Source organism: Balaenoptera ricei, chromosome 14, assembly GCF_028023285.1.
Source record: "Balaenoptera ricei isolate mBalRic1 chromosome 14, mBalRic1.hap2, whole genome shotgun sequence".
Classification (NCBI taxonomy): Eukaryota; Metazoa; Chordata; class Mammalia; order Artiodactyla; family Balaenopteridae; genus Balaenoptera; species Balaenoptera ricei.
Genome location: NC_082652.1, coordinates 7,414,289 through 7,434,972, shown reverse-complemented (window position 1 = coordinate 7,434,972; position 20,684 = coordinate 7,414,289). Strand labels below are relative to the sequence as shown.

The 20,684-nt window shown below is 45.3% G+C and overlaps 2 protein-coding genes across 2 annotated transcripts; both read right to left on the bottom strand.

Moving 5' to 3' along the window:
- Positions 1-5,010: 5,010 nt before the first annotated feature.
- On the bottom strand, positions 5,011-6,365 carry HCAR2 (hydroxycarboxylic acid receptor 2). Its single transcript, XM_059894503.1, has one exon. It carries the CDS (start codon positions 6,363-6,365, stop codon positions 5,274-5,276), a length of 1,092 nt encoding a protein of 363 aa, XP_059750486.1. The 3' UTR covers positions 5,011-5,273.
- A 9,724-nt stretch (positions 6,366-16,089) lies between these two features.
- HCAR1 (hydroxycarboxylic acid receptor 1) lies at positions 16,090-20,306 on the bottom strand. Its single transcript, XM_059894830.1, has one exon. The coding sequence runs from the start codon at positions 19,361-19,363 to the stop codon at positions 18,356-18,358; it is 1,008 nt and encodes a 335-aa protein (XP_059750813.1). The 5' UTR covers positions 19,364-20,306; the 3' UTR covers positions 16,090-18,355.
- Between the last annotated feature and the right edge of the window lie 378 nt (positions 20,307-20,684).

The following is a 20,684-nucleotide window of genomic DNA, read 5'->3' as shown; positions in this document are numbered from 1 at the left end:
AAGAATATTCAACAAGGAAGAAAGAGCTCAATCACCAGTTAGCTTTGGAAGAAGGGAAACTAACATTTATTGATACACTCAGTGCCAAGCGTCGTGCCTGGCAGCTTAAGTACATGAGCTCAGCCTGGACCTGGGAGATCCCTAATGGTTGGGCAGCCTGAAAAGTTCTGGATTTATCGACCCCTAATGGGTCAAGGCATTCACCCTACTTTTTTCAGTTCACGTTGCTCATCTCTCACTTTGCGTTGTTTCAGAACTTTAAAGGCAAAGACTCTGGAGTCAGACTGCATATATTTGTTCCCTCGGTTCATCACTTACAGGTCATATGACCTCTGGCAAATTATTCAAACTCTCTGGACCTCAGTTCCCTTATCTGTGAAATGGAATAGCACTTACCCTATGAAGTTATTGAAAGGATGAAACGAGATCACCTATGGAAAACACTAGGCATAGTGTCTGGCAGACGGCATGGAGGGAATCTTACATACAATAATTGATAGCGATCAAATGATGATAAATGAAGCATCTCTCTAATTATGAGTCTATCTTTGCCTCATGTTGTTTTGCTGAAATAAAAAATGAATCAATACCATTTTCCTACTGAAGCATTGTATTCCAAAGGAAGGATATTTTGTAAGCACAATGAAAAGAAACCCACTGTCTTTCAACCTGATGACATCAGTAGGCAGTTTTCTCTTCTTTTCAGTTGCATTGGGAATGTCATGTACTGTTCCCAATACCTTTTGATGCCAGTAAATCCCTCTATATACTGGCCAGTGCCCAGTATATCAGTATTTGTTAAGAGCCTTGAAGTGCTTGCCTTTCATAAGACAGGGCCATGGGATTGTGTTCAGGCCTGATGTTTGTAATGCCGCACGCAAACCCCTTCTCCCTGAAGAGACAGGGGGTGACCAAATCTTAAACTTGAGCCCCCAGAGAATCCAGCACTGGGCTGTAAAATAGCCATGTTTCCTTTGTCATAGCAGATGCAGAACTCAGTGAACAGAATGTCATGGCCAGCTACTCACCACAGCTAAGCCTGCCAAAGAGTATGTCTTGGACTTGAGTTTATTAAGTAATATATAAAATTGCAAAGATTTTAATTCTCTGGGAAGGCCTTCAGAAGGGCTCTAGCAGTCAACATCTGGAGGTCCACATCTGTTTGGGTTTGGGGCAGTGTGACTGTATTTCTTCCTCAAGGTTGGCTGATTACCTGTCTGTTCTCCAGAGTTTTGTAACGTGGCAGAAATTTTGGAAGCAAGAGAATTGGGATCAAGTCTGCTGAAAGCGCAAACGTGCTTTTTAAGCGAGTGATGTGGGCGGTGGTCTGAAATGTTACCTGAGGAACGCCTGGCAGTCAGCATGAGTTCACATAAACAGTAGTTTAAAAATACCCTTTAGGGGCTTCCCTGGTGGCGCAGTGGTTAGGAATCCGCCTGCCAATGCAGGGGACACGGGTTCGAGCCCTGGTCCGGGAAGATCCCACATGCCACAGAGCAACGAAGCCCTTGCGCCACAACTACTGAGCCCGCGTGCCACAACTACTGAAGCCCACGCGCCTAGAGCCCGTGCTCCGCAACAAGAGAAGCCACCGCAATGAGAAGCCTGCGCACCGCAACGAAGAGTAGCCCCCGCTCGCCTCAACCAGAGAAGAGCCCGCACGCGGCAATGAAGACTCAATGCAGCCAAAAATTAATTAATTAATTAATTAATATTTAAAAATTAAAATACCCTTTAGTGGTTACTAGAGGAAGGCGGTCGGGGAGGGGGAATTGGATGAAGATAGTCAAAGGTACAAACTTCCAGTTATAAGATAAATAAGTTCTAGGGATGTGATGTATAACACGACAGATATAATTAACTCTGCTGTATGTTATAGATGAAAGTTGTTAAGAAAGTAAATCCTAAGAGCTCTCATCACAGGAATAATGTTTTTCTGTTTCTTTAATTTTGTATCTATATGAGATGATATTTACTAAACTTATCGTGATCATTATTTCATGTTGTATGTAAGTCAAATCATTATGCTTACACCTTAGACTTCTGCAGTGCTGTATGTCAATTATATCTCCATAAAACTGGGAAAAAATGAAGTAATGAAAAAGAGATGTGTAAATGTTGATAACTGCCCCTTCCAATATGTATATAGACACACAGACATGCATACATATAGTTACACACACACACTCACACACACACACTCACACGTACCACACACAGTTTGAGACTGAGTGGAATACACCATTGGTTTAGCCCAGAATGTCATTGCTTGCTCCCTTTTAAAATTAATGTTGGCATTCTCCTGGACAGGGAAACAGAAGTATTTAGGAGACTGCTCTCTCTTTTTTTTTTAATTGAAGTATAGTTGATTACAATGTTGTGTTCATTTCAGATATACAGCAAAGTGATTCAGTTATACATATATATACATATTCTTTTCCATTATGATTTATTATAGGATACTGAATACAGTTCCCTGTGCTATACAGAAGGACCTTGTTGTTTACCTATTTTATACATAGTTTGTATCTGCTAAACCCAAACTCCTAATTTATCCCTCCCCCACCCCCTTTCCCCTTTGGTAACTATACGTTTGTTTTCAATGTCTGTGAGTCTGTTTCTGTTTCATAAATAAGTTCATGTGTATCATATTTTAGATTCCACATATAAATGATATCATACAGTATTTGTCTTTGTCTGGCTTACTTCATTTAATATGATAATCTCTAGGTCCATCCATGTTGCTGCAAATGGCATTATTTCATTCTTTTCTTTTTAAATTTTTAATTTATTTATTTATTTATTTTTGGCTGCGTTGGGTCTTCGTTGCTGTGCGTGGGCTTTCTCTAGTGGTGACGAGCGGGGGCTACTCTTCATTGCAGCACGCAGGCTTCTCATTGCGGTGGCTTCTCTTGTTGCAGAGCACAGGCTTTAGGAGCGGGCTTCTGTAGTTGTGGCTCACGGGCTCAGTAGTTGTGGCTCGTGGGCTCTAGAGTGCAGGCTCAGTAGTTGTGGTGCACAGGCTTAGTTGCTCCGCGGCATGTGGGATCTTCCCGGACCAGGGCTTGAACCCATGTCCCCTGCATTGGCAGGCAGATTCTTAACCACTGTGCTGCCAGGGAAGCCCTAAATTTTTGTTTTTTTAAGCCACCAAATTTGTGGTACTTTGTTATGGAGCCCGAGGAGACTAATACACTCACACACCTCAGGGCCTTTGCACTTACCATCCCCACTGCCTAGAATGCCCTTCCTCCAGATTTTCACACTGTTTGCTCTGTCTTGTTATTCATTGCTCAGCTCCAGGTCACTTCCCAGTCATCCCAGCCCCACCCCCTTTTTAGCCTGTCACCCTGCTTTGTTGGCTTCAGAGTCCTCATAGACATCCCAAGCTCCCTTTCCATTTATTTGTCTACTTCTTTTCTGTCTGCCTCCCCACCTTGAATGTGAGTTCTATGAGAAGAGGGTCCTGGGGACCTTGTTCCTTGCTCTATTTCCATCAACCACTCAGAACACAACAGCACACAGCTGGTGCTTAATACATAAAAGCTGATGGGATGAATGAAAAAAAGGACGGATGTGGGTTGTTAGTTCTGAACAGGTTGGAGTCACAACTGGGTGCCCTGCTGAGTCATGCATCTGGGGCTGCGGGAATCCCTACTTTCCTCTGAGCTCAGCTCTGCTCATCTCTTCCTCTTTAAGAAGGTAATCTCTGCTTTTAACTTTCTGTCTCTAGGAGTTAATTGAAAAAACAGACAAGCACACTGATCAAAAAACACTTCAGAACCTCAAGAACATTCATCTTTCTTCCTTTACTGCCATTCAGCCATGGCTGGGAGGCTGAGTATCTGCATTTCTTACTGGCATCGGAGTCACAATGCCAAAGCAAGCCTCATCTTGCTAAAGAACTAATGAGTGGAAGTGAAAGCGTAACAGAAACTTGGACCGATCACAGACTCAAACCAGTACGTCTCCTTTCCATCCCAGAATTGGGAACTGAAACCATTCCACAGGAAGTTCTCTCTTCCCCCAGTCTGGCTGGATTCCTTTTTTAATGCACAAATACTCATAGCAGCATTCACCAAGCCCTAAATAAAACAAAGTGCTCTTGCAATCCTGTCTGTACTACCCTTCTGAATTAAATTGTTTTTACTTTTCCCAGCTCTCTCCCATCTTTGTTCGAATGCATGTGAAATTTTTACTTAACTATCTCATGGTGCAGCTCAGAGCCCACATCCTTTTCTTACTTTACAGTATGTGGTGTTTTTCTACCAGGGCAACCTGGTTGAAAATTTTATGGGTTAACCGCCCATAAAGTTCTCCACTTAAGTAAGGAGTCCATGTCTGTGAACCATCACCCAGACACATGCAACACCAGACTGTGTGTCTCATATCAAAGTTTATTGAAGTGGTAGATTTCTTATAAGTACAGAAACACAAGCAAATGAACCAGGAGGAAGCTTTCCCCCCTCTAACCATTAGGCAGCATTTCCCTTTTAGTGATAAAAGCAAACAGAGGTGGCAAGCAGCTCTCTCCCTGAAGTCTTTATAACAGTTCAACCTTCAAATTAGTGTAAACAAGAGAGGAATGGATTCCTTGCAGGTTGTAACATAAATGCCATTTCCTTTCCCTTACTAACACTGTTTTGCTCATTCCCTCCTGGGGCAAATCCCCTCCTTACCAGCACTGGAAACTCGGATATTAACCAGAGCTCATGAGTTTCTGTCTGGTCCATTTCTGCTAAAGCGTAGCTGAAATATGGATTGGTCCCACGGAACCCAGGTGACCTCCTGGCTTGCCTGTGCTCCCTCCAGGAGCAATAATTCCCCTCCAATCACTTAGCTTTCCTTATCCCAGTGGGAGCCCACAAACAGGCTAGGCGTCACCCCAGGAGCTGAGAACCATCCAAGTCTCAGGCAGGTGAAGGAAAGAGGCCAGCGAGTCACAGGTGCCAGTGGGCATCTCTGTGGCTCCAACTCTCCAGCAGCAGAAATGTGGACAGTTTTGCCATCTTCAGTTCTGCGAGTGTCCAAGATTGAACAGAAGTTTCAGACACCTAGAAGCTTCTTCCTCCGTTCCCCCAAGATCCCGGGGGAGACACGCTGCAACCAAGCAGCCCATGCTGCCAGACCAATTCTCTAAATCGGATTCTCTGGATCTGGAAGTTCTGGGAAACCACAGGCCAAGGCTCATGATGTTACTCTGTGTACCAGCCCAACTGCTTCTCCAGAGATCTTGGTCCTTGATGATCATCTCCCTTCTTGGCTTGGTTATTTTAAGGAGAGGCTGGAGTCAGATAAGAGGGGCTCTGAGGCTCACTGGGATTGGCCATTAAAGTGTCAGGAACGTTCTTGGTAGTACTCGGATCCCCCGTGAGCTCGACACTTGTGCTGCGGTTATTCTCGGACTCATCCGGCACCTTCCTCCGCAGGCAGCGGTTGATCAAGGCGGAGAAGAAGTTGGGGAAAGATGGGCTGGAGAAGTAATACACCAAAGGGTCCAGCATGCTGTTCATGTAGGTGAAGCTGAGGGTGATATAAAAAGCCAGGTCAACCGAGCGATAGGCGTCACAGTTCTTTGTACCAGTGGTGTGCAGGAGCCAGAAAATGCGTATGCGTGCGGCCACACTGGGCAGGAAGCAGATGATGAAGACGATGGCCACCACCATGATGAAGTTGATGGCCCTCTTGATCTTGGCGTGCTTGTTCATTTGTCGCTGCCGCAGGCTCCAGATGATTCTGGCCGAGCAGAACAGGATGATGCCCAGGGGCAGGAAGAACTCCAGGAGGAACATGGCGTCGTGCCAGCGGAAAGTGTGGCAGATGTTGAAGCTACTGCACAGATTCGAGTTGCGATTCCTGATCAGCATCGTTTTGTACAGGAGGTGGATCGTCAGGCCGATGGTGACGCCCCACAGGAGGCAGGAGATGAGGGCCGCCGTCCGATTGGAGATCTTGTTCAGCGCGTGATGGGGATGGACCACTCGGAAGTACCTGTCCACGGCCACCACCGTGAGGAAGATGATGCTGCCCTGGCGGTTCATGGCCAGCATGAAGAGCATCATCCGGCACGGGACCTCCCCAAACCTCCAGTCCCACTTCCTCACGTAGTTGTCGGTCAGGAAAGGCAGGCAGATGATCAGGAGAAAGTCAGCCACGGCCAAGTTGAACAGAAACACCCGGCTGGCTTTCCAGGACTTGAGGTGGAAGCAGAAAACCCACAGGGCAAGGCCATTGCCCAGGAGCCCGAACACAAACTCCAGCCCCACCACCGGCGGCAGCACCTTGGCAATGAAATCATCCCGGAACACACAGCAGTTCTTCTTGCCTATTTCCAGAAAATGATTCTGCGGGTGGGACGGGTTCATGAGTGAATCGCGTTGGTCTTAGGGAGCGCCTCACCTAGCGAACGCTCAGGGAACAAGATGTGGGTCTGAGTGGCGAACCTGTGGTTCATCACTCGCCTTTATGTCATGTCAGGGTGTTGAAATAGATGACTGAATGGTTACCAGGAAACTACGAAATCGCTTTAAAAAAAAAAAAAAAAAAGCCAGCAAGGCTCTTATGCAACCTGCTATTTGCATAAACAAATAACAAAAAAAAAAAATCCCCCCCGGGCATATAAGAACCCACAAAATTTTCTAAATGTAAAGAATACGTTTGGCCAAGCAGACTGTCATTGTGAATTATGACATGACATAATTCAAGCAGACTGAAATGTGGAAGGCTGTGTGCCTGCATATTGAATACTTAGCATGGGAGAATTAATTCACTGTCATGCGGTTGCCTTGCATAATGAACAAAACAACAACAGCAATAATAATTTACTGTGCTCAACAGAAACGTGAAGAATTAGCATGGAATATTAACAGGCTTATGTTTTAAGAAACAGTAGCGTGTGTATGATTTTTTTTTTTTTTTTTGGAAAGGCCGAGAGGACAGTAATTGTCTAGTATTTTATGAGGACAGATGTGTTGCATTTGATGTTTCCGTGCCATCTTCTTTGTAAAACATGGGTTGCTTTTCTACACCAGAACACTGCAATTAATCCCCATCTAAGGGGAAAAAAAAGCTATTTGAGAGCAGCATGCCATTTCATAAGATGCTTGAAAACTTGAACCCAGTTTGGATTGCCAGTGGTATGTTACAATAAGTTAGTTTTTTTTCTTTGTTTGTGTTAGATTTTGAGATGCCTTCTTGCTCAAGTAAGTAATTTATTGTTGAGCACGTGACTTACTAAAATTAATAAGCTGTATTTTTTAGAGCAGGTTTAGGTTCCCAGCAAAGCTGAGTGGAAAGTACAGAGCGTATATATACCAGCGGTATACCAGCTGTCCCCACACGCACACAACCTCCCCCATGATGCACGTGATATTTTAAAAGCCCCCATTTTTGGGAAATTAAACTTAGAGAATGTAAAAAGACTTTGACCTCTGCCTTGCAGCAGGTCATCGTTTCACACATCATTTCTTTGCTTTTCAGTATAATTGGGTGTAACACTACAGAACATTTCCACCCTGTAATATTTTGGTCAGATGAATTCTTGCCGTGCAAGAGGTTCTGAGTTGTGTTGCTTCTACTTTGAGTGAGAAGTAGGACATCTGCTTCTTTAGTTTCACACCCAGGTTCCACGATAGGGGTTTGTAGACTCCTCCCAGGAAACGGCAGTCAGGATGATCTAATGTTAGACTCACACAGGAAGCAGTGGCACTTGATGATGAAGACGATGATGAAGATGATGTTGGCACCCCCATTAGGGAGAGCTTCCTTTGTGCCAGACGCCATGCTCAGTGCTTTATTTTTATTTATTTATTTATTTGGCTGCGCGGCTCGGCATGCAGGATCTTAGTTCCCCGACCAGGGATTGAACCTGTGCCCCCCGCAGTGGAAGCTCGGAGTCTTAACCACTGGACTGCCAGGGAAATCCCATCATTATCTGAAATACATTATCTTGTTTTCCCTTGACTGCAGTCCATGTGGTAGGGACTGTTACTGATTCCAATTTCAAAATGATGAAGCTCAGAGAGGTTGGTCATCTATTCAAGGCTACACAGCTAATAAGATTTGAATCTGGCCCTGGCTTCAAGGCCTGTGTCCCTAACCATTACACTACACTCCCTCTTATTATATTATTGCCCCTTCTAGAAGGCTGTACTGGATTGAGGTCACATTATGTGGCTGTAGTTAGACTCTAGTGAAATGACTAGTATTTGCTTCCCATCCTTGCTGCCTGTGAATATCCTGCTCCCTTATTGGATGCATGTGGACTTGTCAATGACATTCATAAAGTAACCCTAAGTAACCCTAAAGCAAACCCTAAGTGCCTTTATTAGCTAAGAGTCAGAAAACCTGATGATTCACGATAGTTATTTTGGGGAGCTGGAATTTGCAAGGGATCCTCCCTTTCTAAGTTTTACGATTTCATAACATGTCCTTTTTTTTGGCTGCATTGGGTCTTCATTGCTGAGTGTGGGCTTTCTCTAGTTGTGGCGAGCAGGGCTACTCTTCGTTGCAGTGTGTGGACTTATTGCGGTGGCTCCTCTTGTTGCGGAACACAGGCTCTAGGCACATGGGCTTCGATGGTTGTGGCTCACAGGCTCAGTAGTTGTGACCCACGAGCTTCATTGCTCCGCGGCATGTGCGATCTTTCAGGACAAGGGCTCGAACCCGTGTCCCCTGCATTGGCAGGCGGATTCTTAACCACTGCGCCACCAGAGAAGCCCAATATTTGCTTTTTAAAAAGAAAAAAAAAGTCATGGGGGACTTCCCTGGCAGTCCAGCGGTTAAGACTTCGCCTTCCAATGCAGGGGGTGCGGGTTCCATCCCTGGTCGGGGAGCTAAGATTCCATGTGCCTCGCGGCCAAAAAACCACAACATAAAACAGAAGCAATATTATAACAAATTCAATAAAGACTTTAAAAATGGTCCACATCAAAAAAATCTTAAAAAATGAAAACAAAAAAAAAAACCAATACCATGGATGAAATTAGGAAAGAACAACAATAGATACTGTTACGTTTGAAAAAAAGAGAGAAATTGGAGGCCCTGGATGCTTTTTTCTCACTCCATCATTAGCCGTGAAACCTCTTAACCCCTGAGCTTCCTCATGTATAAAGTGGGGGATGAGACCATCTTCCAGCTTCTTGCCAGTTCTCACACCCTAGGATTCTAAACCCAGGTCCACAACTACTCAGACAGAATGTCAATCCCAGCTGCCCTGGATTCTGGCCCTGCTATGGAATTTCCTGTCTTCCGATTGTGCTGTGGGCATGTTTTGTCTTGCTCCTGTCCTTCTTCTATGTATTTATTTTTTTTCTTACTAGTGCATGAGTTGTACAGAAACTTGTTCCAGTGAATCATTTCAACAGCTCAGGCAGTGATTCTACCGAGCTGGGGGGAAACTCCATTTAACATTTGTGACTTTCACAATTAACTCGAATCTCCCTGCCTAGTTCTCTTATTACAACTGGAATGTGCTCCTGAAAGGGATGGAACTACTTTTTAAAATTAAAAATAACAATAGCTGTCCTTTATCAAATGCTTGCTTTGTGCCAGGCATGCTAAGAGATGTGCCTACGTGATCTCATTTAATCCTCTCAAAAACCCTGTGAGATGTCCTATTATGATCACCATCTCCATTTTACAGATCAGAAACCCCAGAGACGTTAATTCACTGTTTGCCTTTTTTTTTTTTTTTAATTGAAGTATAGTTGATTTACAATGTTGTGTTTAATTTCTGCTTTATAACAAAGTGACTCAGTTATACACATCTATATATTCTTTTTCATGTTCTTTTCCATTATGGTTTATCACAGGATATTGAATATAGTTCCCTGTGCTATACAGTGGGACCTTGTTTATCCATCCGTCCCTGGTGGTCTAGTGGTTAGAATTCGGCACTCTCACTGTTTGTCTTTGAACGTAGCTGGGGTCTCTGTTTTAGTTATCTATTGCTGTGTCACAAACCACCACAAAATTCAGTGGCTTAAAACAATCACCATTGTATTATCTCTCATGGTTCTATGGGTTGACCGGGCTCAGCTGGTTGGTCCTTGTTTGGGGTCTCTTAGATGTCAGGGAGGCTCACGCAGGCCATTTGGGATGCCTGGGCTTCTCTCCCTCTTCATATGGTCTGTGTCTCTCTATATGCCATCTGCACACAGCCTCTTCACATATTCTTTCCACTGAGTGCGCTGGACTTCTTACGAGGCTACTCAACACTTCCGAAAGCACACAGGCAGACCTTCTGAACGCCCAGGCTCGGAAATCCCAGAGCATCACCTCCACCACATTCTACTGGCTAAGGCGAGTCACCACGCCAGTCCATATTCCACGGGGAGGGCCACATAAGGCTGTGGCTTCAGGAGGCACAGTTCATTGGTGATGTTTGGGGAGACTTGCCTCTGCAGGTAGTAAATGACATTGAGTTGGGACATTTGGGAAATGAGAGACCTTTGGACCACTAGTGAAGAAGATGAAGTAGGAGAAATTGGGAAGTAAGGGGGCAGAGGAAGCTGGTGATACTGACTAACAGAGACATTAAAAGAAAGGAGAAGGGTATTTCAGGGTTTTGAAACGTGGTGTTAAATTTATTGCAAAAAACCTAAGGGCAAACCAGAATAACCAAATAATCTTGAAAAAGAAGAACAAAGTTGGAGAATTCACATTTCCCAATTTAAAAACTTACTGCAAAACTACAGTAATCAAGGGGCTTCCCTGGTGGCGCAGTGGTGAAGAACCAGCCTGCCAATGCAGGGGATATGGGTTCTAGCCCTGGTCCAGGAAGATCCCACATGCCATGGAGCAGCTAAGCCCGTGCGCCACAACTACTGAGCCTGCGCTCCAGAGACCGCGTGACACAACTACTGAGCCCACGTGCTACAACTACTGAAGCCCGCGCACCTAGAGCCCGTGCTCCACAACAAGAGAAGCCACGGCAATGAGAAGCCCACGCACCTCAGCGAAGAGTAGCCCCCGCTAGTCGCAACTAGAGAAAGCCCGCGCACGGCAACAAAGACCCAATGCAACCAAAAATAAATAAATAATAAAGTAATTTAAAAAAAAAACTACAGTAAACAAGACGGTGTGGTTCTGGCATAAGGATAGATATATAGATCAATAGAGCAGGATTGAGAGTCCAGAAATAAACTCTTGCATTTATGGTCAGCTGATTTTATAACAAGGGTGCTAAAACAAATCCATGGGAGAAAGAATCATCTTTTTAATAAATGCTGCTGGATGACTGAATAGGCAAAAGAATGAAGTTGGATCCGGTTCCTTGAACCGTACACAAGAATGAACTCAGAATGGATTACAGACCTAAATGTAAGACATAAAACTCTTAGAAGAAAACCTAAGAGTAAGTCGTCATGACCTTGGCTTAGGCAAAGCCTTCCTAGGTACAACACCAAACACACAAACAAGCAAAAAAAAATGATAAATTGGACGTCACCACTTTAAAGGAGTAAAGGTTTTTGTTTTTGTTTCGTTTTTGAAAAAGACGGAGAAAAATGCTTATTAAACAAAGCAACCAAACAAGGGCCTGCTGGCAAGGGCGTGGAAGAAGTCTTTCTCATACACTGTCGGTGGGAGTCTAAGTTGGTTCAGCCTTTTTGTTGGGTGATTTGATGGTATCTATCAAGGTTATAATAAAAGCTAATATAATAAGAACTAATACAAGATAATAATAAGGGTTAATAGAAATAGAGCTACTCCATTTGGGCACTAGTGTAGGTGCTTTATAAGCTAAACTTGTTTAGTGCTTAGAAAATCCTTAAGGGATAGGTATTATTCTTTTACAGACAAGAAAAACAAAGCAGTGAGAGGTTAAGTAACTTGCACGAGGTCACACAGCTAGTAAGGAAAGGAGATAGGATTTGAACCCACACAGTGTGGCTCCAGGGGCTATTCTCTCAGCCACTGTGCACACTACCTCACTCAATATGCCTGTCCTTTGACTCAACAATGCCATGTCTAAGAATCTATCTTCTAAAACCTCTGGCACATTTACCCAAAGATATATCATTCAGAATGTTCACCATAGGATGGCGGCAATAGAGGAAAATTGGAAATAACTTAAATGTCTATTAAAAGGTCATTGGTTAAATAAACTACATGTGGTCCATTTATACAATGAAATATAGTTAAAAACAAGGAGCTTGATCTCTGTTCTGATATAGGAAGATATTCCTGGTAAGAGTACCTTGCAAAAATTATCTATCTATCTATCTATCTATCTATCTATCTATCTATCTATCTAACTATCTTGCTTTAGCAAAACTAAAGATTCATTAGTTTTGTGCATGAGTGTATATAGCCCAAATGTTAAAAGTTATCATCTCGGGACTTCCCTGGTGGTCCAGTGGTTAAGACTCCGCACTTCCACTGCAGTGGGCAGGGGTTCAATCCCTGGTCTGGGAGCAAAAATCCCTGCGTGCCGCATGGGCATGGCCAAAAAAAAAAAGTCATCACCTCTAGAAAATGAGATTAAGAGGAATGAAAGGAAGACTTACTTCTTACTTTACATACTTGTGTGTTCCTTGAGTTTTGAACAAAAACATGTATGCCTCTGTGATTAAATAAACGTAATTCCTGTTTAGAAAGAAAGGGGTCTGCAAGGCTATTCACAAATCTTCTATCAAGAAAGATTGTGAGCAGACCCTTCTCACCTGGGTGGATCTCAGGGCTTCACCTCTTACCAGGTTGTTGTAGCCCAGCCTGGACTTTTCGTTCCTGTCCCATTGATCTTCCTGCAGTTCCCAAACAATCTGCGTTCTCATCTCTCTCCTCTCTAACTGGAACACCTTTCCCCACTGAGTCATCTTGATGCCAAAATCTTGACTCTCTGTGCACCGATGCCGAACAGAAATACAGAGACAGAGTTATGGAGGAGAAAGAAAGAGTGGCTTTATTTTTTTGCCAGGCAAAGAGGGAATACAGTAGGCTAGAGCCTCAAGAACTGTGCCCCCCTCCCTGGGGAATAGGGAGAGGTGTTATAGTTGGGGCTTATGGTCAGGGGTATGTGACAAGGATCAAGACAGTAACAGTCTTGCATTCTTCTTTCTTCTGCAAAATTTGAAAAGGGTGGGGTTGCTGACAAGATTAGGGTGTGTGCAGGATCTCAGGTGGTTGGCCTCCTAATCCTTTTTTTTTAAAATTTATTTATTTATTTTTATTTTTGGCTGCCTTGGGTCTTTGTTGCTGAGCTCGGGCTTTTCTCTAGTTGCGGCGAGCGGGGGGCTACTCTTAGTTGCGGTTCGCTGGCTTCTCATTGGGTGGCTTCTCTTGTTGCAGAGCATGGGCTCTAGGCGTGCGGGCTTCAGTAGTTGTGGCACTCAGGCTCAATAGTTGTGGCTCGCAGGCTCTAGAGCACAGCCTCAGTAGTTGTGGTGCACGGGCTTAGCTGCTCCGTGGCATGTGGGATCTTCCCAGACCAGGGCTCGGACCCGTGTCCACTGCACTGGCAGCAGGATTCTTTTTTTTTTTTTTTTTTTTTTTTAATTTATTTTATTTTTATTTATTTATGGCTGTGTTGGGTCTTCGTTTCTGTGCGAGGGCTTTCTCTAGTTGTGGCAAGCGGGGGCCACTCTTCATCGTGGTGCGCGGGCCTCTCACTATCGCGGCCTCTCTCGTTGCGGAGCACAGGCTCCAGACGCGCAGGCTCAGTAGTTGTGGCTCACGGGCCCAGTTGCTCCGCGGCATGTGGGATCTTCCCAGACCAGGGCTCGAACCCGTGTCCCCTGCATTGGCAGGCAGATTCTCAACCACTGCGCCACCAGGGAAGCCCCAGGATTCTTAACCACTGCGCCACCAGGGAAGTCCCTGGTCTCCTAATCTTGATGAGCTTTTCTAGTCCCTTTAATCTTGCCTCAAGTGGTTTCCTGGCTGCTCCCCCCCTTGATTAGCAACTGTTCTAATCTGCCCTTTGGAACTCAGGGAAGGTCATGGAGGCTGGAGTCTTGCCTACAAGAAATGGGGGACAAAAAGGCCTCCACGCCTGGGAGCCCTATAGGGTCCTGTTAGGTTTCAATCTGGTTGCCTCTTCTCCATCCTTCAGGGCTAAGTTCACAAGTCACTTCCTCTGAGAAGCCTTCCCTCACCCCCTAAGCCAGGATTAAGGGCCCCTGGGTTCTCCTGTAGAACCCTAAGTTTACCACTTTCACTGCAGTTGCCCTGAATGGTAAATTTACTTTTTCCTTGGTTTCTACAATGGAACCCATGGGGTGAGGGGCTATGTTTTTTTTGTGTTTTTACTGTGCCTGGTACAGAGCTGGTGCCTAATAAATGTTCCTTGAAAGAGGGAATGAATGACTGAATGAATCTTTACAAGGAAGAAAATATTGACCCCCTTCTCACTGCAAGTGTATCATCGCTGGAAGCTGAGTAGAGATTAAGCCCATATGTAAGCCCATCTGTTTATTTAGCTCCATCTCAGCCTCTCTGTACATAAAACGTATGGCCCCAGCTTCATGGATGAGTTCAGAAGGGTCTTGTGTTTAGTTTAACGCCCTGCTGTCACCATCTTGAAATTCTTAATTCTTTTTGAATGAGGGACCTTGCATTTTCACCTTGAACTGGGCCCTGCAGATGATCAATATGTAGCTGATCCTGAAGCCATTTAGGTACTCACTGGGATGATGGAGTCTTGAGTAATATTGGAAACCTCTGTGGATTCGAAGGCCCAGAAAGCAGCAAGCTGAGACTGTGCATTGCAGTGTGGTCACTTCCCCCACCTTGCTGGGGAACCTTTAATAAATGGCTCAACCCCTTGTGCCCAGAGTTCTAATCCCATCCAAGCAGCCCCTGCACACTGGTGACCTCAGACACCATCTTAACCATGTCAGTTGTCGGAAAGGGTAAGGAAACCCATTCTGAGAATAGACCAGAACCTAAATTTTTATGTTGTCAGCACCAATAAAAGGTACCTCTTATTTTTTCCATACAATTCCTGAATAATAATGGTCTACTATCCCTTCTTACTTTTATGTGACTTTCCTGAAAGACCCTGAGTCAGAGGACACAATATTTCTTTTAAATTGATGACATTTTCCTATTCCAGGTAGTTTAAACAAAACTTTGTCAACAAAGCTATATGACTCTTCCTTACAATTCTGAACACTTCTTGATAACATTTGTTTCATCACATTCTATGAATTTTAAAAAAGAGAAGCAAAACCAGAGTCAAGACTGTGGTTGTGAAACGGTGCACCTCAGATTGGGACATGAACCCTTGTGCCGGGATTCGAACCCAGCCAAAACCCACAGTCTTCCAACTGAGATCACACACCTGGTTTCAGGACTTAATGAAGCTCAGGTTCTTGATGTCTCATCGCAGAAAGAATTCAGTGAGAGACAAAGTGATAGGTAAGAAATGGATTCATTTAGAGAGAAACACGCTCCACAGACAGAGTGTAGGCCACCTCAGAAAGTGAGAAAGGCAACAGGGTATGGGGTTGTCAGTTTTTATAGGGGTGGGTAATTTCATAGGCTAATGAGTGGGAGGAGTATTCCAGCTATTTTGGGAAGGGGCAGGAATTTCCAGGAGTTGGGCCACCACCCACTTTTTGATCCTTATGGTCATCTTGGAACTGTCATGGTGCCTGTGGGTGTGTCATTTAGCTTGCTGATGTGTTACAGTGAGCGTATACTGAGGCTCAAGGTCTAGCGGAAGTTGACTTGTGCGCCATCTTGGACCCATTTGGTTCTAATCAGTGTATGTCATATCCTTGGTCTACTGTCATCCTTTCAAAGGTTGTGCCCTGCCCCCTTCCCTCTTGTTTCAGTTGGGGATTTGATTTTTGTTTTCGTTTGTTTTTGCTGTTTTTTAGTGAGAACCTCAGCCTACCGTGTGCTTCTGGATTTTTTTGGATTTCTTTCCTTGGAGGGTAAAGTCTCATGAATCTTTTTTTTTTTTTTTAAACATCTTTATTGGAGTATAATTGCTTTACAATTGTGTGTTAGTTTCTGCTTTATAACATAGTGAATCAGCTATACATTTACATATATCCCCATATCTCCTCCCTCTTGCGTCTCCCTCCCACCCTCCCTATCCCACCCCTCTAGGTGGTCACAAAGCACCGAGCTGATCTCCCTGTGCTATGTGGCTGCTTCCCACTAGCTATCTATTTTACATTTGGTAGTATATGTAAGTCCATGCCACTCTCTCACTTTGTCACAGCTTACCCTTCCTCCTCCCCATGTCCTCAAGTCCATTCTCTACATCTGCGTCTTTAGCCACTCATGAATCTTTTAACATAGGATCACACACAGGACGCAGACTTTCTTTTGGAATCCGTTTTTATTAAGATGAAGCAACAAGGGGGCAGCCCAGGAAAGAATGAACTAAGAATAGAATTTAAAGCAGAAGTGTGGGGTTTTCACAGATTTCTATCAAGAGGATATATGGTTCTTTGATGCTGATAAGAATCCTTGCTTTCACTTCTCCCCTGGAAGCTAGGGAGGCAGGGAACTCAAGTAGTCACAACAGAGCAGCTACTTACGGGCTCTGAACCCCAGGGGAAATTGCTTCTGTGCCTCAGTTTCTTTATATGTAGAGTGTGTTAATGTAATACGTCATAATATTATGCACTATATTATGCCAGACACTGCGCTTAATGTTTTACATGCACTTATTTATTCATTCAAATATTTACTGAGCACCTACTATGTGCAGGCATGCCTCTAGGCTCTGGGTATATAATAGTAAACAAAGTCCCTGTGCTTCAGGATCCTACATTCAATGAATCCACCCAATGACCTTCTGATGTCAACGTTATTGTTACCCCTATTTGACAGATGAGGAAATTGAAACTAAACGTGGTTAGGTAAACTCTTGCCCCAGGGAATTCCCTAGTGGTCCAGTGGTTAGGTCTCCGAGCTTCCACTGCAGGGGGCATGGGTTTGATCTCTGGTCAGAGAACTAAGATTCCGCATGCCGCGGTGCAGCCGAAGGAAAAAAAATCTGTCCCTAGATCACACATCATAAGCAGTTGAGCTGTGATTTGAGCTTTGTACAGCCCATGCCTGGGCTGTGCAGTGCCCCTGAAAAAGGAATTAATAGGAACAGCCTAGCGGGATTTTTCAAGGCTAAAGAATGAAAAGCTGGTAAGGGCCTTAACTGCAGAGAGTCCCCTGGGAATTTGAGAAAGTGTAAATAAAGGAGCCAGGAACACTTTCACCACTTCGTGGCTTGAGAACGGAGCTAAGGTTGGCTTGGAATCTTTCCCCCTAATCCAGGGCAGGGGCAGCATGTCATTCATACAATCATCTAGTTTTGAGGGTCCCATGGACATATTTGGGAAATTCATGTGTGTAAGGGATACTACCCTTTCCTCCCTTTCGTGTTTGTATGGAATCCTACAATAAGAGGACAACACTGGTGTTTGCAGAGAACAGGTCTAGAAACTATAGTCATTGAAAGGGTGAACTTCATTAACTTCTGTTTGCTTGCTACACACACGCCTCCCACCCCGCCACACACAAGTTGACTAAGGACCGTCCAGGTAAAAGGGACATTAACACAGTACCTGGCACAGAATATTAATTCAGGAAATACGTGGAAAATGAGTGATTGAATAATTCAAACTCATAGTCACATAACAAGCAGCCAAAGCAGTTACGCCAGACTCAGCACTTCCCAAAGGCTAATGGGATTTTTTCAAGCACTCAGCTCCCACTGGAAAATTCCCACTGGAATAAACATATCCTTCAGTACTTTCTTTGAAATGCAAAGACTTGCAGATAAACGTGGAGCTCCAAGAAGGTGGGAGCAGATTGTTTGGCTGTCATTTTTCTTGGGTTCCTGAGAAGTCAGAAAAGTACAGAGGGGCCCCAGGAAGATGAAAATCATCGGGGTCGAGACTTCCCAGTCTAAAGCCTCACTCCCCCTGAAATAAAAATATTGACTTACACTAGTTTCTATTTTCCAAGACAGGTAAGAATTTAAGGTCAGAGGATAGGTTATTAAATTCACTAACTCCCCCAGAGAGAGAACATGATGGGTTTAAACATTAGTACCTATTAACTCAGCCATTTAAAAATACACAGGAGCCAAGCTCTTCCCAACCCACCACCCAACACACACACACACACACACACACACACACACACACACACACACGCCCCTGTCATTGGAATCAAATCATATAAATGCAACCGACTCACTTCTCAACTGGAACCTTCCAAAAAGACATAGTGATCTGAATTTCGTACCTAACAGAGTGAGGAGGATACAGCTAAGAAAGAATGGCATTTTCAAAGCTCTCCACCCCTCAGCATGAATTATTTCTAAGTCGCCCATGGGTCTTCCTTGATTTTGTCCATCTGTCTGTTCTGGTGCCATCCATCACATTTGGAGATCTCACTGCACATCGGATTGGCTTTGGAAGCTATTTGCCACACTGATGCAACTCTTGCAACAAAGGTTTGAAATGGACACCTCTTCTGGCCTCTTGGAGTGTCCTGGACGCTTAGGTCTCAAACTGTGGATTTTGAGCTTGGAGTAGAATTTGGGGAACGAGGGACTTGAAAAATAATACACCAGGGGGTCCAGCATGCTGTTCACGTAGGTGAAGCTGAGGGTGACGTGGAGGGCTACGTGGACAGAGGGATCGCAGGCGCTGGTAGGCACCGTCCAGAGGAAATATAGTCTGGCCGACACGCTGGGCAGGTAGCAGGTGATGAACACAACCGCCACCACCATGATGAACCGGGTAGCCTTCTTCATCCGAGTCTGCCTGGCCAGGTGCTGCCTCCGCTTCAGACTCCAAATGATCTTGAAGGAGCAGAACAAGATGATGCTGAGGGGCAGGAAGAACTCCAGCTGGAACATGACGTCGTGCCAGCCGTTGGCCGACTCCATGATGAAGCTCTCACAAGTTACGGTCTTCTCTTGCACACACAGATGGTTCTCCATCAAAAGATACAGAGTCCCCAGGATGACCATGGTCCAAAGGGCACAGACGATGCCAACCGCAGTCCGGTTGGAGATGGCATTCACCATATGGTGGGGGTGGACCACTTTGAAATACCTGTCCACGGCCACCACCGTGAGGAAGACGATACTCCCAGCCCTGTTCATGGCCAGCATGAAGAGTGCCACCCGACAAGGGATGTCCTCGAAAGCCCATTGCCTGTGTCTGCGGTAGTAGTCTGTCCGAAAGGGCAGGCAGATCATGAGAAGGAAGTCGGCCACGGCCAAGTTGAAAAGGTAAATGGTACTCGGCTTCCAGGTCTTCATGTGAAAGCAGAAACCACACAGGGCGATGCCGTTGCCCAGGGCGCCCAGCACGAAGGCCAGGATGAGCAGTGGCGGCATCACCTGGGAGATGGGGTCCCCCTGGATGAGGCAGCACGACCCGTTTTCCATGGTGGACAGAGGACCAGTGTTCTGTGTGTTGGGCTGTGGAGCTCCCCCCAAAACACAGATGCTTACCTGAATGCTCCAGCTGCTACGTTTCCAACTTCTTCACCCCGGGACTCAGGTACCACACGTGCACATGGATGCAGCCACTCCACGGAGAACAGAAACTTCGGCCAGGAAATGGGAGGCTCGAGGTGGTGGTGGGGGGGTCCTTTCTCTGGAGCCTGGGTCACAAGCCGCCTGTCTCCCTGAGAGCCGAAGCATGTAGCACCCCAGGGCTTTGAAACGCAGGTAATTTCACGCAGTTGTCATTTCTGGGAAGCAGCTGGCAGGTCCGAGGAGATTCATGCTGGAGAGGAGTAGTTGAGTCCTGTCCCAGAATGATTTTTATTTTCAGCCTCTCTCTTAGCTGGAGAATAAGCAAAGCTGCCCAGAAGGAATGAAAAAAAGCTTATTTGTCCTCCCTCCCGGTGGAGAAATACAAACATTTCCTGGAGCCGTTCTGGGTCTCTGCCTGCGCTTTCCTCCCTAACCTTTGCCTGACTGCTGTCCTCTCCCTCATCCTGTGGGGTGCTCCCAGGCCGTGCCAGGGAGGGGAGGTTTAGCTCTGCAGCTCCTCAGGGCCACTTCCTATGCCAGACCCAAAAACACAGCACTTAAACATCGGAAGGATCTGCGGAGGAGAAAAATCCTTAATATAGCACTTGTTGGCTGTTAGAAAAATTCTCTGAAGCGAGTCGCCATTCCTCTCCCCCATTGGCACCTCCTACCCTTTGCATTCTTCCTTGGAGCCGAGTGACCAGTTGCACCACCACCAAGACCATGAAATGGATCTGAAGCCGCCTCTCACGTCCGTATTCATGAAACAGCCTCTTTGGGAGCCAGGTCCTTCCTCTGCTGTTAGCAAAAGAGGATTTGGCTCTGAGTTTCCCAAATTCCGCTGCTCAAAAGAGCAGAGCGCCATGATCTGTATGGTTTTTTTGTTTGTTTTCTTTTTTGGCTGCACGGCACAAGGGATCTCAGCTCCCCAGTCAGGGATCAAACCCATGCCCCCTGCGTTGGAAGCGCTGAGTCTTAACCACTGGATGGCCAGGGAAGTCCCTATAAGTTTTAAATTTTAATTACGTGCTGAGCCCATTGGTGGGGGAGAATGAGAGTTGGGGCAGTTGGTCAAGGAGTTTATCTCAAAAACGATCATTAGTAAAATTAGTCTGCTCCCAAGACCAGAGTCTTTGCTAAACTTCCCTGTCCTTTGGCTTTAGAGGTGATCTGTCCGTCCTTTCAGCTTTCAGTTTAGGAAAGGGTGAGGGGAGGGCGTGCACGGAGA

Excerpts from the sequence above, each read along its gene's own strand:
- HCAR1 (XM_059894830.1), bottom strand. The coding sequence starts at position 19,363 with ATGGAAAACGGGTCGTGCTGCCTCATCCAGGGGGACCCCATCTCCCAG.
- HCAR2 (XM_059894503.1), bottom strand. The coding sequence starts at position 6,365 with ATGAACCCGTCCCACCCGCAGAATCATTTTCTGGAAATAGGCAAGAAG.